Source organism: Sebastes umbrosus, chromosome 17, assembly GCF_015220745.1.
Source record: "Sebastes umbrosus isolate fSebUmb1 chromosome 17, fSebUmb1.pri, whole genome shotgun sequence".
Taxonomy (NCBI): Eukaryota; Metazoa; Chordata; class Actinopteri; order Perciformes; family Sebastidae; genus Sebastes; species Sebastes umbrosus.
Window position 1 is genome coordinate 6,701,501 of NC_051285.1, and position 18,687 is coordinate 6,720,187.

General features: G+C 34.7%; 1 protein-coding gene across 2 annotated transcripts in view; it reads right to left on the reverse strand.

The window, feature by feature from the left end:
* Positions 1-18,687, reverse strand: part of bckdk (branched chain ketoacid dehydrogenase kinase) — a 43,629-nt gene that overhangs the window by 18,402 nt on the left and 6,540 nt on the right. The window contains exons 4-11 of one of the 2 annotated variants that reach the window (XM_037747902.1): positions 17,474-17,521; positions 15,136-15,255; positions 14,509-14,607; positions 14,033-14,106; positions 12,976-13,104; positions 10,418-10,507; positions 10,023-10,178; positions 8,729-8,794 (exon numbers count right to left, since the gene is read on the reverse strand). In XM_037747902.1, coding sequence (XP_037603830.1) covers positions 8,729-8,794; positions 10,023-10,178; positions 10,418-10,507; positions 12,976-13,104; positions 14,033-14,106; positions 14,509-14,607; positions 15,136-15,255; positions 17,474-17,521 — 782 coding nt within the window. Of the gene's footprint in view, positions 1-7,384; positions 8,795-10,022; positions 10,179-10,417; positions 10,508-12,975; positions 13,105-14,032; positions 14,107-14,508; positions 14,608-15,135; positions 15,256-17,473; positions 17,522-18,687 lie in introns of those variants that run through there. The other variant, XM_037747904.1, reaches the window with a different exon arrangement.

Below are 18,687 nucleotides of genomic sequence, written 5' to 3' on the forward strand. Positions count from 1 at the left end.
ATGACGTTTTTTTATGAAATTTTTCGACATACTATACTATGACGTTTTTTTTTCATTAATTTATCAACATACTATACTATGACTTTTTTTCAATTAATTTTTCAACATACTATACTATGACTTTTTTTCAATTAATTTTTCAACATACTATACTATGACGTTTTTTTATGAAATTTTTCGACATACTATACTATGACGTTTTTTTATGAAATTTTTCGACATACTATACAATGACGTTTTTTCCGCATGAAATTTTTCGACATACTATACTATGACTTTTTTTATGAAATTTTTCGACATACTATACTATGACGTTTTTTTATGAAATTTTTCATCATACTATACTATGACGTTTTTTTATGAAATTTTTCGACATACTATACTATGACGTTTTTTTTCATTAATTTATCAACATACTATACAATGACTTTTTTTCCGCATGAAATTTTTCGACATACTATACTATGACTTTTTTTATGAAATTTTTCGACATACTATACTATGACGTTTTTTTATGAAATTTTTCGACATACTATACTATGACGTTTTTTTTCATTAATTTATCAACATACTATACAATGACTTTTTTTCCGCATGAAATTTTTCGACATACTATACTGCGACGTTTTTTTAAGAAATTTTCCGACATACTATACTATGACGTTTTTTTTCATTAATTTATCAACATACTATACTATGACGTTTTTTTAAGAAATTTTTCGACATACTATACTATGACGTTTTTTTTCATTAATTTATCAACATACTATACTATGACTTTTTTTCCGCATGAAATTTTTCGACATACTATACTATGACGTTTTTTTAAGAAATTTTTCGACATACTATACTATGACGTTTTTTTTCATTAATTTATCAACATACTATACTATGACTTTTTTTCCGCATGAAATTTTTCGACATACTATACTATGACTTTTTTTATGAAATTTTTCGACATACTATGACGTTTTTTTAAGAAATTTTTCGACATACTATACTATGAGGTTTTTTTTCATTAATTTATCAACATACTATACAATGACTTTTTTTCCGCATGAAATTTTTCGACATACTATACTATGACTTTTTTTATGAAATTTTTCGACATACTATACTATGACGTTTTTTTTCATTAATTTATCAACATACTATACAATGACTTTTTTTCCGCATGAAATTTTTCGACATACTATACTATGACTTTTTTTATGAAATTTTTCGACATACTATACTATGACGTTTTTTTATGAAATTTTTCATCATACTATACTATGACGTTTTTTTAAGAAATTTTTCGACATACTATACTATGACGTTTTTTTTTCATTAATTTATCAACATACTATACAATGACTTTTTTTCCGCATGAAATTTTTCGACATACTATACTATGACTTTCTTTATGAAATTTTTCGACATACTATACTATGACGTTTTTTTTCATTAATTTATCAACATACTATACTATGACTTTTTTTCCGCATGAAATTTTTCGACATACTATACTATGACTTTTTTTATGAAATTTTTCGACATACTATACTATGACGTTTTTTTTCATTAATTTATCGACATACTATACTATGACGTTTTTTATGAAATTTTTCGACATACTATACTATGACGTTTTTTTTCATTAATTTATCAACATACTATACTATGACTTTTTTTCAATTAATTTTTCAACATACTATACTATGACTTTTTTTCAATTAATTTTTCAACATACTATACTATGACGTTTTTTTATGAAATTTTTCGACATACTATACTATGACGTTTTTTTTCATTAATTTATCAACATACTATACAATGACTTTTTTTCCGCATGAAATTTTTCGACATACTATACTATGACTTTTTTTATGAAATTTTTCGACATACTATACTATGACGTTTTTTTATGAAATTTTTCGACATACTATATTATGACGTTTTTTTTCATTAATTTATCAACATACTATACAATGACTTTTTTTCCGCATGAAATTTTTCGACATACTATACTATGACTTTTTTTATGAAATTTTTCGACATACTATACTACGACGTTTTTTTAAGAAATTTTTCGACATACTATACTATGACGTTTTTTTTCATTAATTTATCAACATACTATACAATGACTTTTTTTCCGCATGAAATTTTTCGACATACTATACTATGACTTTCTTTATGAAATTTTTCGACATACTATACTATGACGTTTTTTTTCATTAATTTATCAACATACTATACTATGACTTTTTTTCCGCATGAAATTTTTCGACATACTATACTATGACTTTTTTTATGAAATTTTTCGACATACTATACTATGACGTTTTTTTAAGAAATTTTTCGACATACTATACTATGACGTTTTTTTTCATTAATTTATCGACATACTATACTATGACGTTTTTTTATGAAATTTTTCGACATACTATACTATGACGTTTTTTTTCATTAATTTATCAACATACTATACTATGACTTTTTTTCAATTAATTTTTCAACATACTATACTATGACTTTTTTTCAATTAATTTTTCAACATACTATACTATGACGTTTTTTTATGAAATTTTTCGACATACTATACTATGACGTTTTTTTTCATTAATTTATCAACATACTATACAATGACTTTTTTTCCGCATGAAATTTTTCGACATACTATACTATGACTTTTTTTATGAAATTTTTCGACATACTATACTATGACGTTTTTTTATGAAATTTTTCATCATACTATACTATGACGTTTTTTTATGAAATTTTTCGACATACTATACTATGACGTTTTTTTTCATTAATTTATCAACATACTATACTATGACTTTTTTTCCGCATGAAAGTTTTCGACATACTATACTATGACTTTTTTTATGAAATTTTTCGACATACTATACTATGACGTTTTTTTAAGAAATTTTTCGACATACTATACTATGACGTTTTTTTTCATTAATTTATCAACATACTATACAATGACTTTTTTTCCGCATGAAATTTTTCGACATACTATACTATGACGTTTTTTTTCATTAATTTATCAACATACTATACTATGACGTTTTTTTTCATTAATTTATCGACATACTATACTATGACTTTTTTTCCGCATGAAATTTTTCGACATACTATACTATGACGTTTTTTTTATGAAATTTTTCGACATACTATGACGTTTTTTTTCATTAATTTATCAACATACTATACTATGACTTTTTTTTCCGCATGAAATTTTTCGACATACTATACTATGACGATTTTTTATGAAATTTTTCATCATACTATACTATGATGTTTTTTTATGAAATTTTTCGACATACTATACTATGACGTTTTTTTTCATTAATTTATCAACATACTATACTATGACGTTTTTTTATGAAATTTTTCGACATACTATACTATGACGTTTTTTTTCATTAATTTATCAACATACTATACAATGACTTTTTTTCCGCATGAAATTTTTCGACATACTATACTATGACTTTTTTTATGAAATTTTTCGACATACTATACTATGACGTTTTTTTTAAGAAATTTTTCGACATACTATACTATGACGTTTTTTTTCATTAATTTATCAACATACTATACTATGACTTTTTTTCCGCATGAAATTTTTCGACATACTATACTATGACGTTTTTTTTCATTAATTTATCAACATACTATACTATGACTTTTTTTCCGCATGAAATTTTTCGACATACTATACTATGACGTTTTTTTATGAAATTTTTCGACATACTATACTATGACGTTTTTTTTCATTAATTTATCAACATACTATACTATGACTTTTTTTCCGCATGAAATTTTTCGACATACTATACTATGACGTTTTTTTATGAAATTTTTCAACATGCTATACTATGACTTTTTTTTAACTTTTTTTCGACATGCTATACTATGACTTTTTTTCGACATTATATATTATGACTTTTTTTCGACATGCTATACTATGACTTTTTTTTAACTTTTTTTCGACATGCTATACTATGACTTTTCTCGAAATACTATACTATGACTTTTTTCATGAATTTTTTTCGACATGCTATACTATGACTTTTTTTTCATACTACACTGACTTTTTAAACTTTTTTTTCGACATGCTATACTTTGACTTTTTTAAACTTTTTTTTTTTAAATTCTATACTATGACTTTTTCAACATACTACACTATGACTTTTTTTTAACCTTTTTTTTTCAACATACTATACATTGACTTTTTTTCGACATACTATAACTTTTATTTCGACATACTATACTAGGACTTTTTTTTGCTTTTGTTTTTCGACATAGTACACTAAGACTTTTTTCTGCTTTTTTTTCAACATACTAGACTATGACCGAGTAATAACATAGCATGTCGAAAAAAATTCATAGTATAGTATGTCGAAAAAAAGTCATAAAATAGTATGTCGAAAAAAAATACAAAAAAAGTCATAGTATATGTTTAAAAAAAGTCATAGAATAGTATGTAAAAAAAAGTGATAAAAAGTCATAGTATAGCATGTCGAAAAAAAGTCAATGTCTAGTATGCCGAAAAAAAGTAAAAAAAATCATAGTATGTTGAAAAAAAGTCATAGAATAGTATGTCAGAAAAAGTGATAAAAAGTCATAGTATAGCATGTCGAAAAAAGTTTAAAAAAAAGCATAGTATAGTATTTCCCAAAAAAGTAAATGTATAGTATGCCGAAAAAAAGTAAAAAAAAAAAAAAAGCAAAGTATAGTATTTCTAAAAAAAGTCAATGTATACAATGTCGAAAAAAAGTTCAAAAAAGTCATAGAATAGTATGTTGAAAAAAAGTTCAAAAAAAGTCGCAGTATAGTATGTCGAAAAATGACAAAACCATGCTATACATACTATGACTTTTTTTCTTGACATTTTTCAACAATAAAGTCATAGTATAGTATATCAAATGTCATAAAAATACCATTGTCATACTATACTATACCTTTTTTATGACATTTTCAGACATACTATACTATAACATTTTTAAAATACCATACTATGACTCATATTATAGTACGTTGAAAAATGTCATAAAAACATCATAGTGCAGTATATTGAAAAAAAATTATGAAAAAAGTCATAGTATAGTATGTTGAAAAATGGCATCGTATTTCTATGACTTAAAAAAAATAATAAAATTGACAGTTTGACATTTTTTATGCATAGCAATACAAAAAAGGAATCGAACTCACCAGATGTAGGGTTTGGGTTGGGCCTTTGCTGCTCAATCTTAATGCCGAATCTGACTGTCTTCAGTATGTCGAGATACCACCACAATAAGGAGCTAGCTGTGGTTAATTTCCCTAAAAGGCTCACAAGAGAGACCACAGACGTGTAACTTTCATATTTCATACCAACTATGTAAATTCAACAGATTCAGTCACAAATGAAGATCACTCTCAAAGTTCCAACCGAGTAGAATTTAATGTCTATACAGAGTTCTGAACAAAACAGAAAAAACGTGAGAGAAACTAATTTCAGTCTAGGAGGCTAAACACTCCATGGCAGCACATTTAAGTCAGTAACACAACTCCAATATTTGGCAAAGTACTGGAGATGATCTTGAAATGTTTTTTTTTTTTTGTTTGTTTTTTTTTTGCTGTTGCCGACTATCATTTCTATCTGCAAAAATTACAAAATCAGAAACCTGGAAAATAGAAATGACCTCATATGTCGTACATCCTCCTCCGCTTCTAAAAACTAAAAGTGATGCCCAAGAATACTACTTTTCTGCACTTTTCTTTTCAGGCCAGCAGAGAGCAGACATGACACATTTTCATGCCACCAACATTTTCAACATTTTACCAGTAACATCTCGGAATAGAAGAAAATCTCAGAATGATGCTGGCTACCCATTAATGCGTCTCAAAAGGGACACAAACCTTTAATCATTGTTTCCCAGCGTCTGGCAGCTATGTGGTGTTAACTCCCCCCCTTTTGCTTTTACATGCATAAACTACATAATATACTACACCTTCAAAACCTTACAATAGACACGTTAATTCATATACACGGCCTCAGCAAGAATACAGGTACAGATAATACAGGCCGTTGTCCGTCACTCTGGAACTGTGATTTATACCGGGTTATTTCTGTTTCATAAAATGTCAAAATAAATACAAGCCTTTCAAAAACTAAATTTTGATATATCTTACGACTGAAATAACTGGTTCACGAGCTAAAAATCACAGTTTGCATTACATTGTGAGTGCAAATCCAAATGAACCAGTTACTTATTTGTAAGATATAAAACATTTCAGGTTTTCAAAAGACAAAAAAAACGATTTCCCGTTAGGTAGACTATACAATGTATGTGCTTCTAAAGCTTTTAATATGCAGCTTTAGATTAACACACAATGTCCTTACTGATTCAAAAAGATAGACAGTATTAGCTGATATAATAACAAATGCTCCCAAAAGATAAGATTAATGTGAATATTCAGCTGGTGGACGACTGGTGCCCACTGGGGAATGTTCAGCAACATGTGAGGAGTGTTTGAGGTGTTTATCTATTGGGGCAAATTTATAACTTCATGACTCGGCTTCAGTTGTTTTTTTGAGCTGTATTATTTGACTCATATAACTCTTAACTGTGAACTCAGAGAGGCCAGGGTTTGATCATCATTTTTGGTACATTATTTTGATTGAATGATTCAGTTAAATTGCGCATGTGTCATACCCCATAGCTCTAAACCGTGTCCGAGCCTCTTTCAATAGGCCTTGGTTGCTGCACTAATGACTCAATGTGCTTCAAACAAAAAAGCCCAGACACACCAAGCCAGCATCACAGAACTAGCGGCGATGGGTGACAGTGATTTCTCTTCTCACCGCCGATTCAACATGCTTAATCTGACAAAAGAAACACTGACGCGGGCAGACTAAAGCCAACGATGCGGGATACACTGCAAAAACTAGGCTGACAGATGCTCACCGACGGCCCCAAACTGGCCGACGGCCGACCGCTGGCTTGCTGGATCGTTTAACATCGTCTGAAACACCCTTTTTTGGCGACTGAATTAATAGAGGCTGCGTCCGACAATTCTTGTAACTTTCTGAAAAACAGATAATCTGACCCAATTTACGCAGACGTTGGCCAGCCATACAACTACACAACTACTTCCATCCCCCTTTTCTTTTGTCTATAACCCAAGTGCAACACCACGTTATCCCCATTTGTACAAAGTCGAGACCAACAAAGACTTGAAAAAGACACATGATTATTGGAGAGTGATTAGAGAGGAAGCCAGGAGATGGCAGGTTTGTGGCCATTCTTAACAGGTATTAACACTTTTGCCTTTGGAAGTGGTCGGACGACACGTTTTACGAGTTTACGCGAGGGAACTGAATATTTCTAGATTATCTGGAAAAATTGGTGCAAAAATAAAGAAATACTTGTTGTCTCAAGTTAATGATATAATCAAGTTGTGATCTTGAGATAATGGACCTTAAAAATGACTTGCAACCTCGGCCGATCTGAACTTCATCAGTTAACAGTGCAGAAACCCTGTCGTTGACCCATCTTGAAATGTATTCTCACATAAAAAACTTATTTCAAAAAGACAGACACATACAACTAACACACTTTCTACAAGAAAACAAAAAAAGAAAATCTAAAGTCAAATAAAACGGAAAAAAAGAAGACAATATTAGACAATACTTCTGTGGTATACTGTTAATCTGAAAGTTGTTAAAATAAAGTCAAAAGCTACGCTATGATAGATGCAAGTGTTGAGCATTACAACGGGAGATCTACACGATAAACACAGTGTGCATCTGTGTGAGCCGATAAAGGCAACAAAAAAGAAAACGTCGGCATGCGGTTTGAAGGACGAGCGTCACACAGTAAGGCAACTGAACATCTCGGTTGGCTTCCCTGCCCGGAAGCTCCACAAAAAATACTGCTGAACAAAGATGTTCATCACGGCGTGTGTTCTCAAAACAGAACAAAGACAGAAATCTGTTAATGAGCTTTTGGTGTTTTGGCAGTCTTTTTTGTAGAATATCGCTAAGGTTTGTCAAGAGTTGAGGTTTACAGCACATGCTGAGGACACTTCTATTCTTGTGTACTGCTGTTTTCTCTTGTAGACCTTAGATTTTGATATCGGTTGTTCAAACTGTATTGATCATCATGTAACGTGAGCAGCTTTGAGGAGATTTTGACAGGGTTGCTGGAGTGTCTCAGAAGTTAATCAAAACGTCTGTTCTTATTTTGAGGCTACGCCACAAGTAACTTCAAAAGTGAACTTCTTTAAAACTGAAGCTCTTTTTTTTCTTTTCCTTCCACATTAACATCATGCACAGTTTGTCCCGATAACCTAAACATTCAAAAGTTCATACGGCCCTTTAAAACTTCAAGACGACATGCCACAGGGTACAAAACACAAAGGAAACGCAACTGAAATCATCAACTTGAGAGCTAACATAGCTTATAATAAGTCTAAGGCAAAACAACAAAAAAGAACGTAAAGTAGTGGGTTTGGTGAATTTAGGAGCTTCCTGACAACATACTGTGTGTGTACGCTCACTTTGTGGACCAAAGTCCTGTAGTCCATGCCTGTCTTCATGGTGGGGGGACCCTCTGTACTCCTGCATGGCCTGATTTCAAGGTTGGGATCTACGACGATGACCTTTTACACGCGGAAACTCTCTCCTTTGCCGTCGATGTGGCGCAGACGCAGGTAGACGTCGGTGCCGATGCCCTGCATAGACTGTAGGGACAGAGAGCCGCCCAGGTACTCAGCGTAGGCCCTGGACGTGGGCAGGCCGAAACCAAACCTGCAGGACACAAAGAAACTGTGGTTGAAAATGATCTGTTGTTGGTAAAACATGAAACTGAGCGTAGATGAACTGTGAAATGCCACCTGCAGGTAAATACGGGTGGCAATGGACCGTGTCGACACGAATGTGAGTACATATCATACATTACCGTTGAATGTTGATGTTTTTCTTCTTTCCTTCAATAATAACTATTTCAACAGAGATATTAACTCTATAATTCAGACACCAAATGTATTATTTATATTTGAAGCAGTTTTGTTTTTATTGAGGTTTTTCCATTCGTTCGTCACCTGTCTGTATATGTCTTTTATAGAGCTGGGCAAAAATCAATTTTATGAATTAATTCAAATTAATAGTTTAGGACGATGTTTAGAAAAGAAAACAGATTTTCTCTTTAACTTTTTAAAGTAATTATAGTACAGAACTGCCACCGCTTCTCTGAGGTCTCGTAGCTCATAGTAAACACGACGCAAGGCTTTTCGTCGAGCACACGACTGTCGCAGCAGGACTGACTTATTCCAGCATCTGGGTGATGTCCCGGGGACTGGAACACACCGGAGGAGATTGATAGACAGACAGCCTCGACAGAGCCACGTCTTTTATTTTATATGTTGACATTCGTCTATTTATTCATTTATTTATAGCCCTACATATGAGCAAATTAGTTTTTATGGTCTATCTCTGTAATTTATTTGATGTGATTATTGCACATTGTAGGCTATTTTTGTTTCAATAAAAAGAAAAATCCTTGAACTCTCATTAGACAATAATAGCAAAGTAAAGTACAATTTAAGTAAATAATGACCGCAAGTTTGAAGAAAGTTATACTCTTTAGTCACACCTGATTGCCAGACCCTCTGCCGATACACCAATTACTTCGCTGACAAGGGTAATAGGCATCTACCCCTTTTTTAATTTTATTTATTTATTTTTTGTTAATATATTTAATATCATTATTATTATTTTTTCTTAATATATTCAATATTATTATTTGTTTTATTTATTTATTACTTTTTTTCTGTTGTAAGACTGTTGGTAAGGCACACTCTTCTGTAAACTGTAAATTTGTATTATATGACAGATTGTTTATTACAAATGTACAATTATTATTCTTATGCTTTGTATGACCTCTTATGTGAAGAGTTGTGTTTTGCAAGTTACAGTTGTTAAAAGCACATGTCAGTATAGACATCTAACAAAACCACTTGTACATTCATATCCTCACCCGTGCATCGGGTTGGACTGGTTTCCACTGTTGGTAATGTTGTTGAAGAGGTTGCTCATGCGAGGGTCCTGTGCGCTCTCCTCAGCCGTGCTGAAGTGGTAGTCCATCACCTTGTCTACAATATTGTGAGGTATGCCGCCACCACGGTCTGAAATCCTTAAGAGGAAAAACAAAGGTTATATTTGAGCGACACAATCGTCGGCTACTGTAATATCCTTCTCTTTGTTTCTGTTTCTGACAAGGACTGGATGGATGGAAGCTGGATTTCATACTAGAGAAGAAGGAAGGCGGCAACGGCAGCCCCTCCGTAGGATTTCATTTATAGTTCAGGGTTGGATATTTTATGCAGATTTTTTTAAATCCAGTAGCAATAGAACAGACATTTAGCCGCTCACCTGATGACAAAATCAATGTCGTTATTGGCGATGGTGACGACCACATCGGGCACATTGTATGGAGTGTCCAGATGGCTTTCCATGGTGGCCCTGAAGGAGACAAATAGATGGATGTCATGGGGAGTAAACTGTGCTCTCATCTAGAGTTGGGCCGTTTAAAATCTGTTTGATATTAGTCTTGGCATACCGAATTTTACCACTAGGTGTCACACTTGACTCAGCATCTGCACCCGAGTGGAACATAATGACTTTACCGTGACTTTTTTCCTGCAGTGTTCACAGGTTGCCTCGGCTCACCTCTTTCATCAGCTTCAAATCCAAAATATGTGCCATATTGGTGCAGGTTAAGTTTTCAAAAAACACAATTTCTAGTAAACAAACACAACAACTACTTAAATGTGATCTTCTTCACGTCGAAAAAGACTCAAAGGTCAAGTCCACAGATGTTATTGAGGAACAGCAGAAAGAAAACCAAAAGAGGGAATCCAACATGATTATATAAGCCTCAATGAATGAATGAATGAATATATTTACATTAATATGGATTTGAAAGAGCGTCAGCATGAGTAACTGTATTTGTAGATAACTGTATATGAGAAGACATAATTCAAATAAGAGTTTAAAGGCAAATTATGTATTTTATGAAGCCAAAACACTTCTTACTGCCTTATTGTCCAGGTCATTTTACAGTCACCTATGATATGTTTTAATGCTTTTTATGTTTAACAAACCTGCATTTATATTAATGCGTTTCTACTTGAGCTGTACGTGACTGTGTTAGCTCTTCTGCATACAGAGTTTATTAGTATTAGTACTTTAAGGTTTGCAAGGTAGGTCAACAAAGTCTTAAATGGGCCGTCCTGACAGGATATGTTGTATTTTGTTTTATTAGGTGGCTGTGGAACATTCACAACACTCGAGTGCTTCTCATACTGAACAAAGGTTATTTTAGTTTCACTCTGTCGTTTGTGACCACTTATCTACTGGCTCATTTCCCTGAGCTGAACCGTGCAGTCCTGCATGTACGAGAGCAGAATAGGTACCAAATAAGGACTGGTCGGCAACGTCGTCTCATTTCTCATTTCCATTGTCGTGTTCTTTTTGTTTTTGTTATTTAATTTTTTCATCTCATACTGTAGGTTTCATCACATACAAAAAAAGATTTGATATGAAAGGAGATTCATATACCAGAAAATTCAAATTGATTTTACATGAAGCTGTTTAAATTGGGATTTGTGCTACTTTCACCAAACGTTTGATCTTTATGATGAAATGTCATCTAGACATTTTGTCTTCTTCTGTTAAGTTTCACGTAGCTGATTTATTTTTTTTGTTTAAGGGATTCTATCATTTACGACAGCGAAATTGGGGCCACTGTAGGAAAAAAAGGGGGTAATATTCTGGGAAAAATATCTGAATTTCTGTGGAAAAAACTCGGAAAATAGTGGGTTTTTTTGGCCAAAGAACCACATCCCTTCACTTTGCCCATCACACCGCGGACGCGACCGTTAAACAACGCGGTAACGTGACCCGAAGAGCACAAGATCGTGGCAACGCAGGCCGCCGTCTGAATTTCGTTGTACCTAAATAATAATGTCTCTTTAAAAAGATGTGGCGGTCGCTCCTGAGCTCTGCAAGTTGCGGCCGTTTGATCCCTAACCCTAAAAGTTGGTAAAATAGCGGCAAAGTGCAGCAAGACACCCGCTGCCTATCAGTATACATATCATGTGACTCCTGTGACATGTTGACCGATGTTACAAAGAATTTATTCCCGCCTGAAACGCATGATTAGCCTTCCGGACGCAGAAAAATGCGATTGTTGCAGCGCCACACTTCGTTGCTACTTGATGTGAATTCGGTGTAAGCATTGCCCCCGAGTGAGACGAAGGTCCTGAAACATACATATACGTGCTTTCTTTCATGTTCTTTCTTTTATAAACATAAATAAATACTAATATAATTAATATATTTTTTGCACTTGGTGGCTCACGTTACCTCAGTGCTTAACAGCAACGTCTGTGGTGTGATGAGGTTGATCCAACCTTTCAAAGTGAAGTGATGTGGTTCCAAAAACAATTTTTCCTAGTTTATTTTCTTGTAAATTTGTAACTTTAATCTCAGAGACTTTCTGAGTTTTTTTCTCGCAAAATAATCAGAGAATAAGCACGTTTTTTTCTTGTAAATTCTGAGTTTTTTCTTGGAATATTTACAATACAATTTTTACTTTTGGGGGGTTGGATTGGAATCTGGAAAGGAGGTTTTTGTTTTGTGTGTAGGTGCTGTAATCTACTTTGATTTTGTAACGTGAAGGATCGGGTATGAACTACTGTTTTACTGCTTTACTGACAGTACAGCGAACTGAAGTAAAACATACAACAGTTTCTGTAAGTTTAATGCCTGATATAGGAAGTAAGACAACCCTTCATCCATGAGCCCACAATGTTACGCTGTGATTTCAATCTCTAGATCTGAAGTTCATTAAACAGAAGCAACAGCTGTTGAAGCTGGAGATTTCAGCTACCTTCATGTACAGTATGTGTGAGTGCTGGTGAGGTTACCTCATGGCGTTCTTGAGCAGCTCGGGCAGGATGTAATCCAGAGGCAGAGGGATGAAGGGGAAGCGAGCCGCTACGTGTCCGTTGATCCTCACTCTGGGCGAGTTACCGTACTGGTGCTCACACAGACGCCTGGTGGACGAGAGGAACCGTTAATGTTTACCATCGTAGTTCAGCGTGTTAGCATGAAAACATTCAACACATAAAACACAACGTATGATGATTATGATGATGGCACTAGATTTAAAAAAAAGGGGTAAGAGTATATATCATTACTATGGTTGTTTCTTTTGGTGTATTTTAATTCTTAACATAGACTTTACCATTTTAATTTTATTTGTCTCTGCTATTGATTTATACCTGCTGTTTTTAGTCTTTAAATTACATTTTATTTTTTAACTAGGTTTAATTTAATTTCTTTAAATATATATAAAGAATTTATATTATATATATATATATATATATATATATATATATATATATTATAAATATATATATATATATATATATGTATTTTTTGTCTTTAATTACATATCTATTTTTATTTTTTAACTTGATTTAATTTAATTTCTTTATATTTTATATAAAGAAATATATATATATTATAGATAAATATAATATTAATTACATATTTACTTGATTTAATTTATTTACACACAATATTTATTGATCATACAAATGTATTGTAATTGCAATAAAACTTCACATGTGCCGATATCATTGTGTTCAGTAGCTGTACGCTGCCCCAAACAATTACAACTGATAAATCCATTATTACAAGCTGATTATTAGTCCATAAACTCTTTGAACTTTCATCGTAAACTTTCTTTTGAACTCAGTAAAAATCACAGACTCTAAAAAAGGTCGTTTGATAAGATAACGGAAGGTAAACAAAGATGATAGCTCATATCTCATTCACAGCTCTAGGTGTCGAAATGCGAGTTCGTGGGAGTTTATCAGCTGAACTCTGACTTCCCTTAGTCAACAGAGCGCTCGTACAGAAGCGGAAAGTCATCTAAAGGTGATAAATAAATAAACCCGTGTGACTGAACACACTTACCTGGCAAAGTCCACCCACTTCTCGATGATCTTTTTGGGGGAGAGACGTCTGCATATGATCCCAACAAAATCAGCCTGAAACAAGAACAGAAACATTTTACTTTTTACTGAAAACAAAGAAAGAAACTGTATTTATTTAAATACGACTTTAAATAACTGACTAATTTATCTCAATCTGTAGTTTTAATGTGTGGGATTTTTCTTTCTCATACTGTATACTGTTAATCCTGCAATTCATGCTTCTCTATAGCTGAAAGTATTTCCCAACAAATGTACTATTTCCTCTTCTTTCAGTCATGTTTGATAAAAACTACAATGATCAGCTGTTTTAGGAAAATTACTGAGCTTTTCAAAAAGAGCCACAGACAAGGCAGGACGGGGAAATGTCAAACAAACAACCCCTAACTCCCTCATATCCTGCTCCAGGAAAACTAAACGCTTAAAAACCATTTGAATCAGAGAAACACTCAGACGTACGTTTTCTTCGTGGAGGGCGAGGTGGTGCGTCGCCAACATTCGGATTCCCAGACGAGAGCACAGTGTTGTATCCAGGAAGCTGCGGATGATCATCTCATCCTGCAACAACAGGATAAAGAAACAGTTAATGAAACCCATCAAATAAAGACTGATTTACTATTAAACTAAAATCTACAACATTAACTACATGGACTGTCAAAAGTGTCCATGACATGTGTATTAACTGGCCAGGAGCGACGCAGACATGCGTTGTTTTGAGCTGAACTCTTGGGATGTTTAGGTTGTAGCGGGCTCAGTTTTAAAGCTAGAGTGAAGATAATGGTATCTAAGGACCTAAAGAATCCATTGGTACCAACCACGTCATACTAGCTTGTCGTGAAGGAGGTTAAATAACGTTCCAAACTTACGCTACATTTTGGCGAGGAAAAACTGTCATGGCCATTTTCAAAGGGTTCCCTTGACCTCTGACCTCAAGATATGTGGATGAAAATGGGTTCTATGGGTACCCACGAGTCTCCCCTTTACAGACATGCCCACTTTATGATAATCACAAGCAGTTTGGGGCAAGTCATAGTCAAGTCAGCACACTGACGGCTGTTGTTGGTGTTTCGGAGGTGCCGTTCTTACCTGGATGTGTCTGCGACACTCCCTGAAGCCCTGGGCCATCATGGTGACCACATCTTTGTGGTCGTCCAGCAGCGCCTGCACCAGCTTACAGAAACGAGCCTCAGCGTCCTGGTCCTTGATCTGTAAACAGAAAGACACACTTCATATCGGCCCTTTAAAACGTGACGTATAAAAAGCTCTAGTTTAGAGACGGGCCTTTTGTTTACTTTTAAGTACATTTTCAACTAAGAGGCTTCCTTGTTTTCTAATCTCTTCCTGTTTTGTTAATGCAAACTCACTTCCTCCATGTCAGCCTGTCTTGATAAATTCAGCATAGTATATCGCGTCTACTTCGCCATTTTTTTCTATCGCTGTTAAGTTCAAACAAGAACAGTCAAGTCAATTATGTATAGCCAAATATCACAAATCACATATTTGCCTCAGGGGGCTTTACAATCTGTACAAACTGTACAGCATACGCCACCCTTTCTCCTTTATCACCCTTGCAGTGGATGAGGAAAACTTAACAGGAAAACATAGAAGAATCCTCAGGAAGAGCAACAGAGGAGGGATCCCTCTCTCAGGACGGACAGATGTGCAATAGATGTCGTGCAGAAATATTTAAGTTTGTCAGACTGCACTCCTCAGGCTCAGTTCTTACAAATGAAAGATCTTTTGACCTCTGACAATCAGAAAACTGTTTCTCATCCCACATTACAGTTCAGAACAATCAATCGCCAACACCTGCTGCTGTCTTGCTAGATGTTGTCAGTGCAATAGCACTGTATGTCAATACAGCTCGCCACTGGGTGATGTTATGAACCCAGACATGACGGTGTTTGGTTTTCCGACAGATCTGGGACTTCCACAACATGTAACAAAGCAGCAACTGTGGTTATTTCTTCCATAGTTGATGGCAGAAAAGGCGAAAAATTTGCTTCGCTCTTGGTGTGAATGCGACATTAGAGTGGTGGGCTTATTTCTTATGGGATTTGTTTTCACAAAAGCCCCCTTCCTGTTCATACAGGTCAGAAAAGCTAAATACCATTACATGTACAGTATGTCAGAGGTATGTTTTTCTGTTTTTGACTTGTTTTTAGCTAGCGTAGAGAGCCGGGGGGGAACTTTTCAGATCGGACTGATAAGACGCAAACGCAGGAACAAATGGTTGCGTGCAGAACAGAAAACATGTTCAGCAGGTCTGTAATTAGTCGTCCATGTACTAACTCAGGATCAAATGTACACACTTGTCATATTTTCAAGACCTCAACAATGATATAAGAGTTCAGATTACAGGGCTGAGGCTTAGGCTCTTCACTGTAACTGTCAAGATACAAGTGAAGAGGACTGAGCCACATTCCTCACTGTGCATGTTTACCGAAACTGAATCCATCCAGAACCCTCAAACTAAGATTGCACAACTTGTCAGCCTTTGTTAGCCATTTATCTTTTTACTCCTCCACCTTATCTGATAGTCAGGATAGTTCGGTATCTTTCAAACCCAGTTTTGTTGTGTCTAAGTGACTAATGGGGACAACAATGTTTGGTCCAGTATTCAGTTTACGTCCACTAAAGGTGCGTAAATGGCCAAAGCGAGTTAGTCACTTGGACACAAAAACATGGGAAAATAAGGTCCATATTGAAAAATACCAAAGTTCCCCTTAAAGCACACCGAATTTTGCATTTATTAACTTAATTTAAAAAAAATCTGTCGACAATATCTTCGACAAAAAAAAAAAAAAAAAATCTGATAAAGTCACTTCAACATTAACCACACAGTCAGTCAATTTTCCAAAGAGAAAGTTACGTATTACACTTTTAAGAATGATTCAGAGGATGACCTGAGGGTTTATTGGCTCTCACACAACACAGCCAGACTTGTTTAACTAACTGATGAGTGACTGTCTGACACTTTGCAGCGAGAAATCTATTTAGTTTCCAAAGAACTTAAATGGCACCAAAATCTTTTTTCTTGAGTGCTACTGTGAGTAGTTGCATTTTGTAAATAAATACAAAACATGAGGTCAGGCTGGTCAAACATGCATCTTTTCTCCGTTTATTCATAACTGTAAATCAAATACCTTTTAGGGGACCAAATCAGCAATTTGAATATGTCACTTTTATTCAATAGATTTAATGAAAAACATAATGGAAATGGGAGTAAAGAGGGCTACATTCGGATTGGCTAAGAGCTGAACACATCAACCAATCCTGGAACTAGCCGCATGCAGGCAGATTTAAAGTCTTGACGACAGATGTTCACACTTCCTGTTTATGATTGCAAGTAAAACCGCACCCTGAGAAATGAAGAACTTGAACTTATGACCCTGTGTGTGTTTCCTGTGTGGGAGACACTTACCTGGGGAAAGTCACTGAGCATGTGGTAGGCTCTGATGTACAGTTCATGCTGCAAGAAAGCATAGGAGAGGCAGTTAGACTGATGCTCTGTGATCGTCCATTGAACCATAAAGCATCCCACCACCAGCACCGACCCCCTGACTGGGCCCCACACACCACCACAAATCCACATGTTGCTAACATTACAGATCATTTCAGGACGCTTCTACGCGGTACAAACAACTCCAACCCAAAGCTTTTGCTCGTCAGTTAAATTCAAGTTCAAATGACTTTAAATCAGTATCAAACTTGAAATCATAATCTGCTTCAAGTATTGTTTGTTTTTTTGATAAGCTGACAAGAGCGAGTAAAGCCACGCTGACCTACATTAGGCTTTATGTAACCTACATAAAGGAGGTGCTCTTTATGTAATCTCCGTAGAGGAGCTCCAGAAAGGGAGGAATCTGGGTGAAAGTTCACCAGCAACAAGACATGGAGAGGCGGTGAATCGACCCACAGGGAAACATAATGTTCCCATATGGAGGCCGTGGAGACAAACCAGAACCTCCCACCGACCATAAAAAACATAGGACATGTTGATCCAGACGCAGATGTCATTCTGCTGAATATGAGGATAGTTTTAAGGGTATTATTAGGGGAGGTTCTTCTGTGTGTGAGGCTTGTGCCACTAGCTCTGCACAAAGGGCCGTTTAAGGAATTTTGTTTGTCCAAAAAAGAACTCAACAACAACAGTCTTTGCAGCTAGTGTGTCCCGGATGCTCTGGATATTCAACACACTTTACTGTGATTAGTTTTCATTGGAGTGTTAAAAGCAGGAGCATGTTTGGAAATTGTCAAGGGCAGAAAAATATTTTAAAAAGTGTAGTAAGTATCACTGGTTCCTACAACAGGACAGGACCACATGTGGATTTTGTTTGTGGCAAAGAGAAAATTATACATACAGTAAAACAAAAGTGGTGATTCTCTTGTTATTTAAGAACAAACCTGGGTTCTTGCATGAGGCTCGTTGTGCTTTCTGTGCATTTATACCATTGAGGTTAACCACTAAAGACAAGTCAAAAAAAAAATAATAATAAAAAGGGGAACCAACCCTTGAAACTCCTTAAACTGACTATGTTCCCTGCCCTTGTGAATATAAAAGCTTATCGGTACTGGTTACATGTCACACTGACCCAACTACTGAATACTGAAGGTTACATCTGCTGCTAGAACACG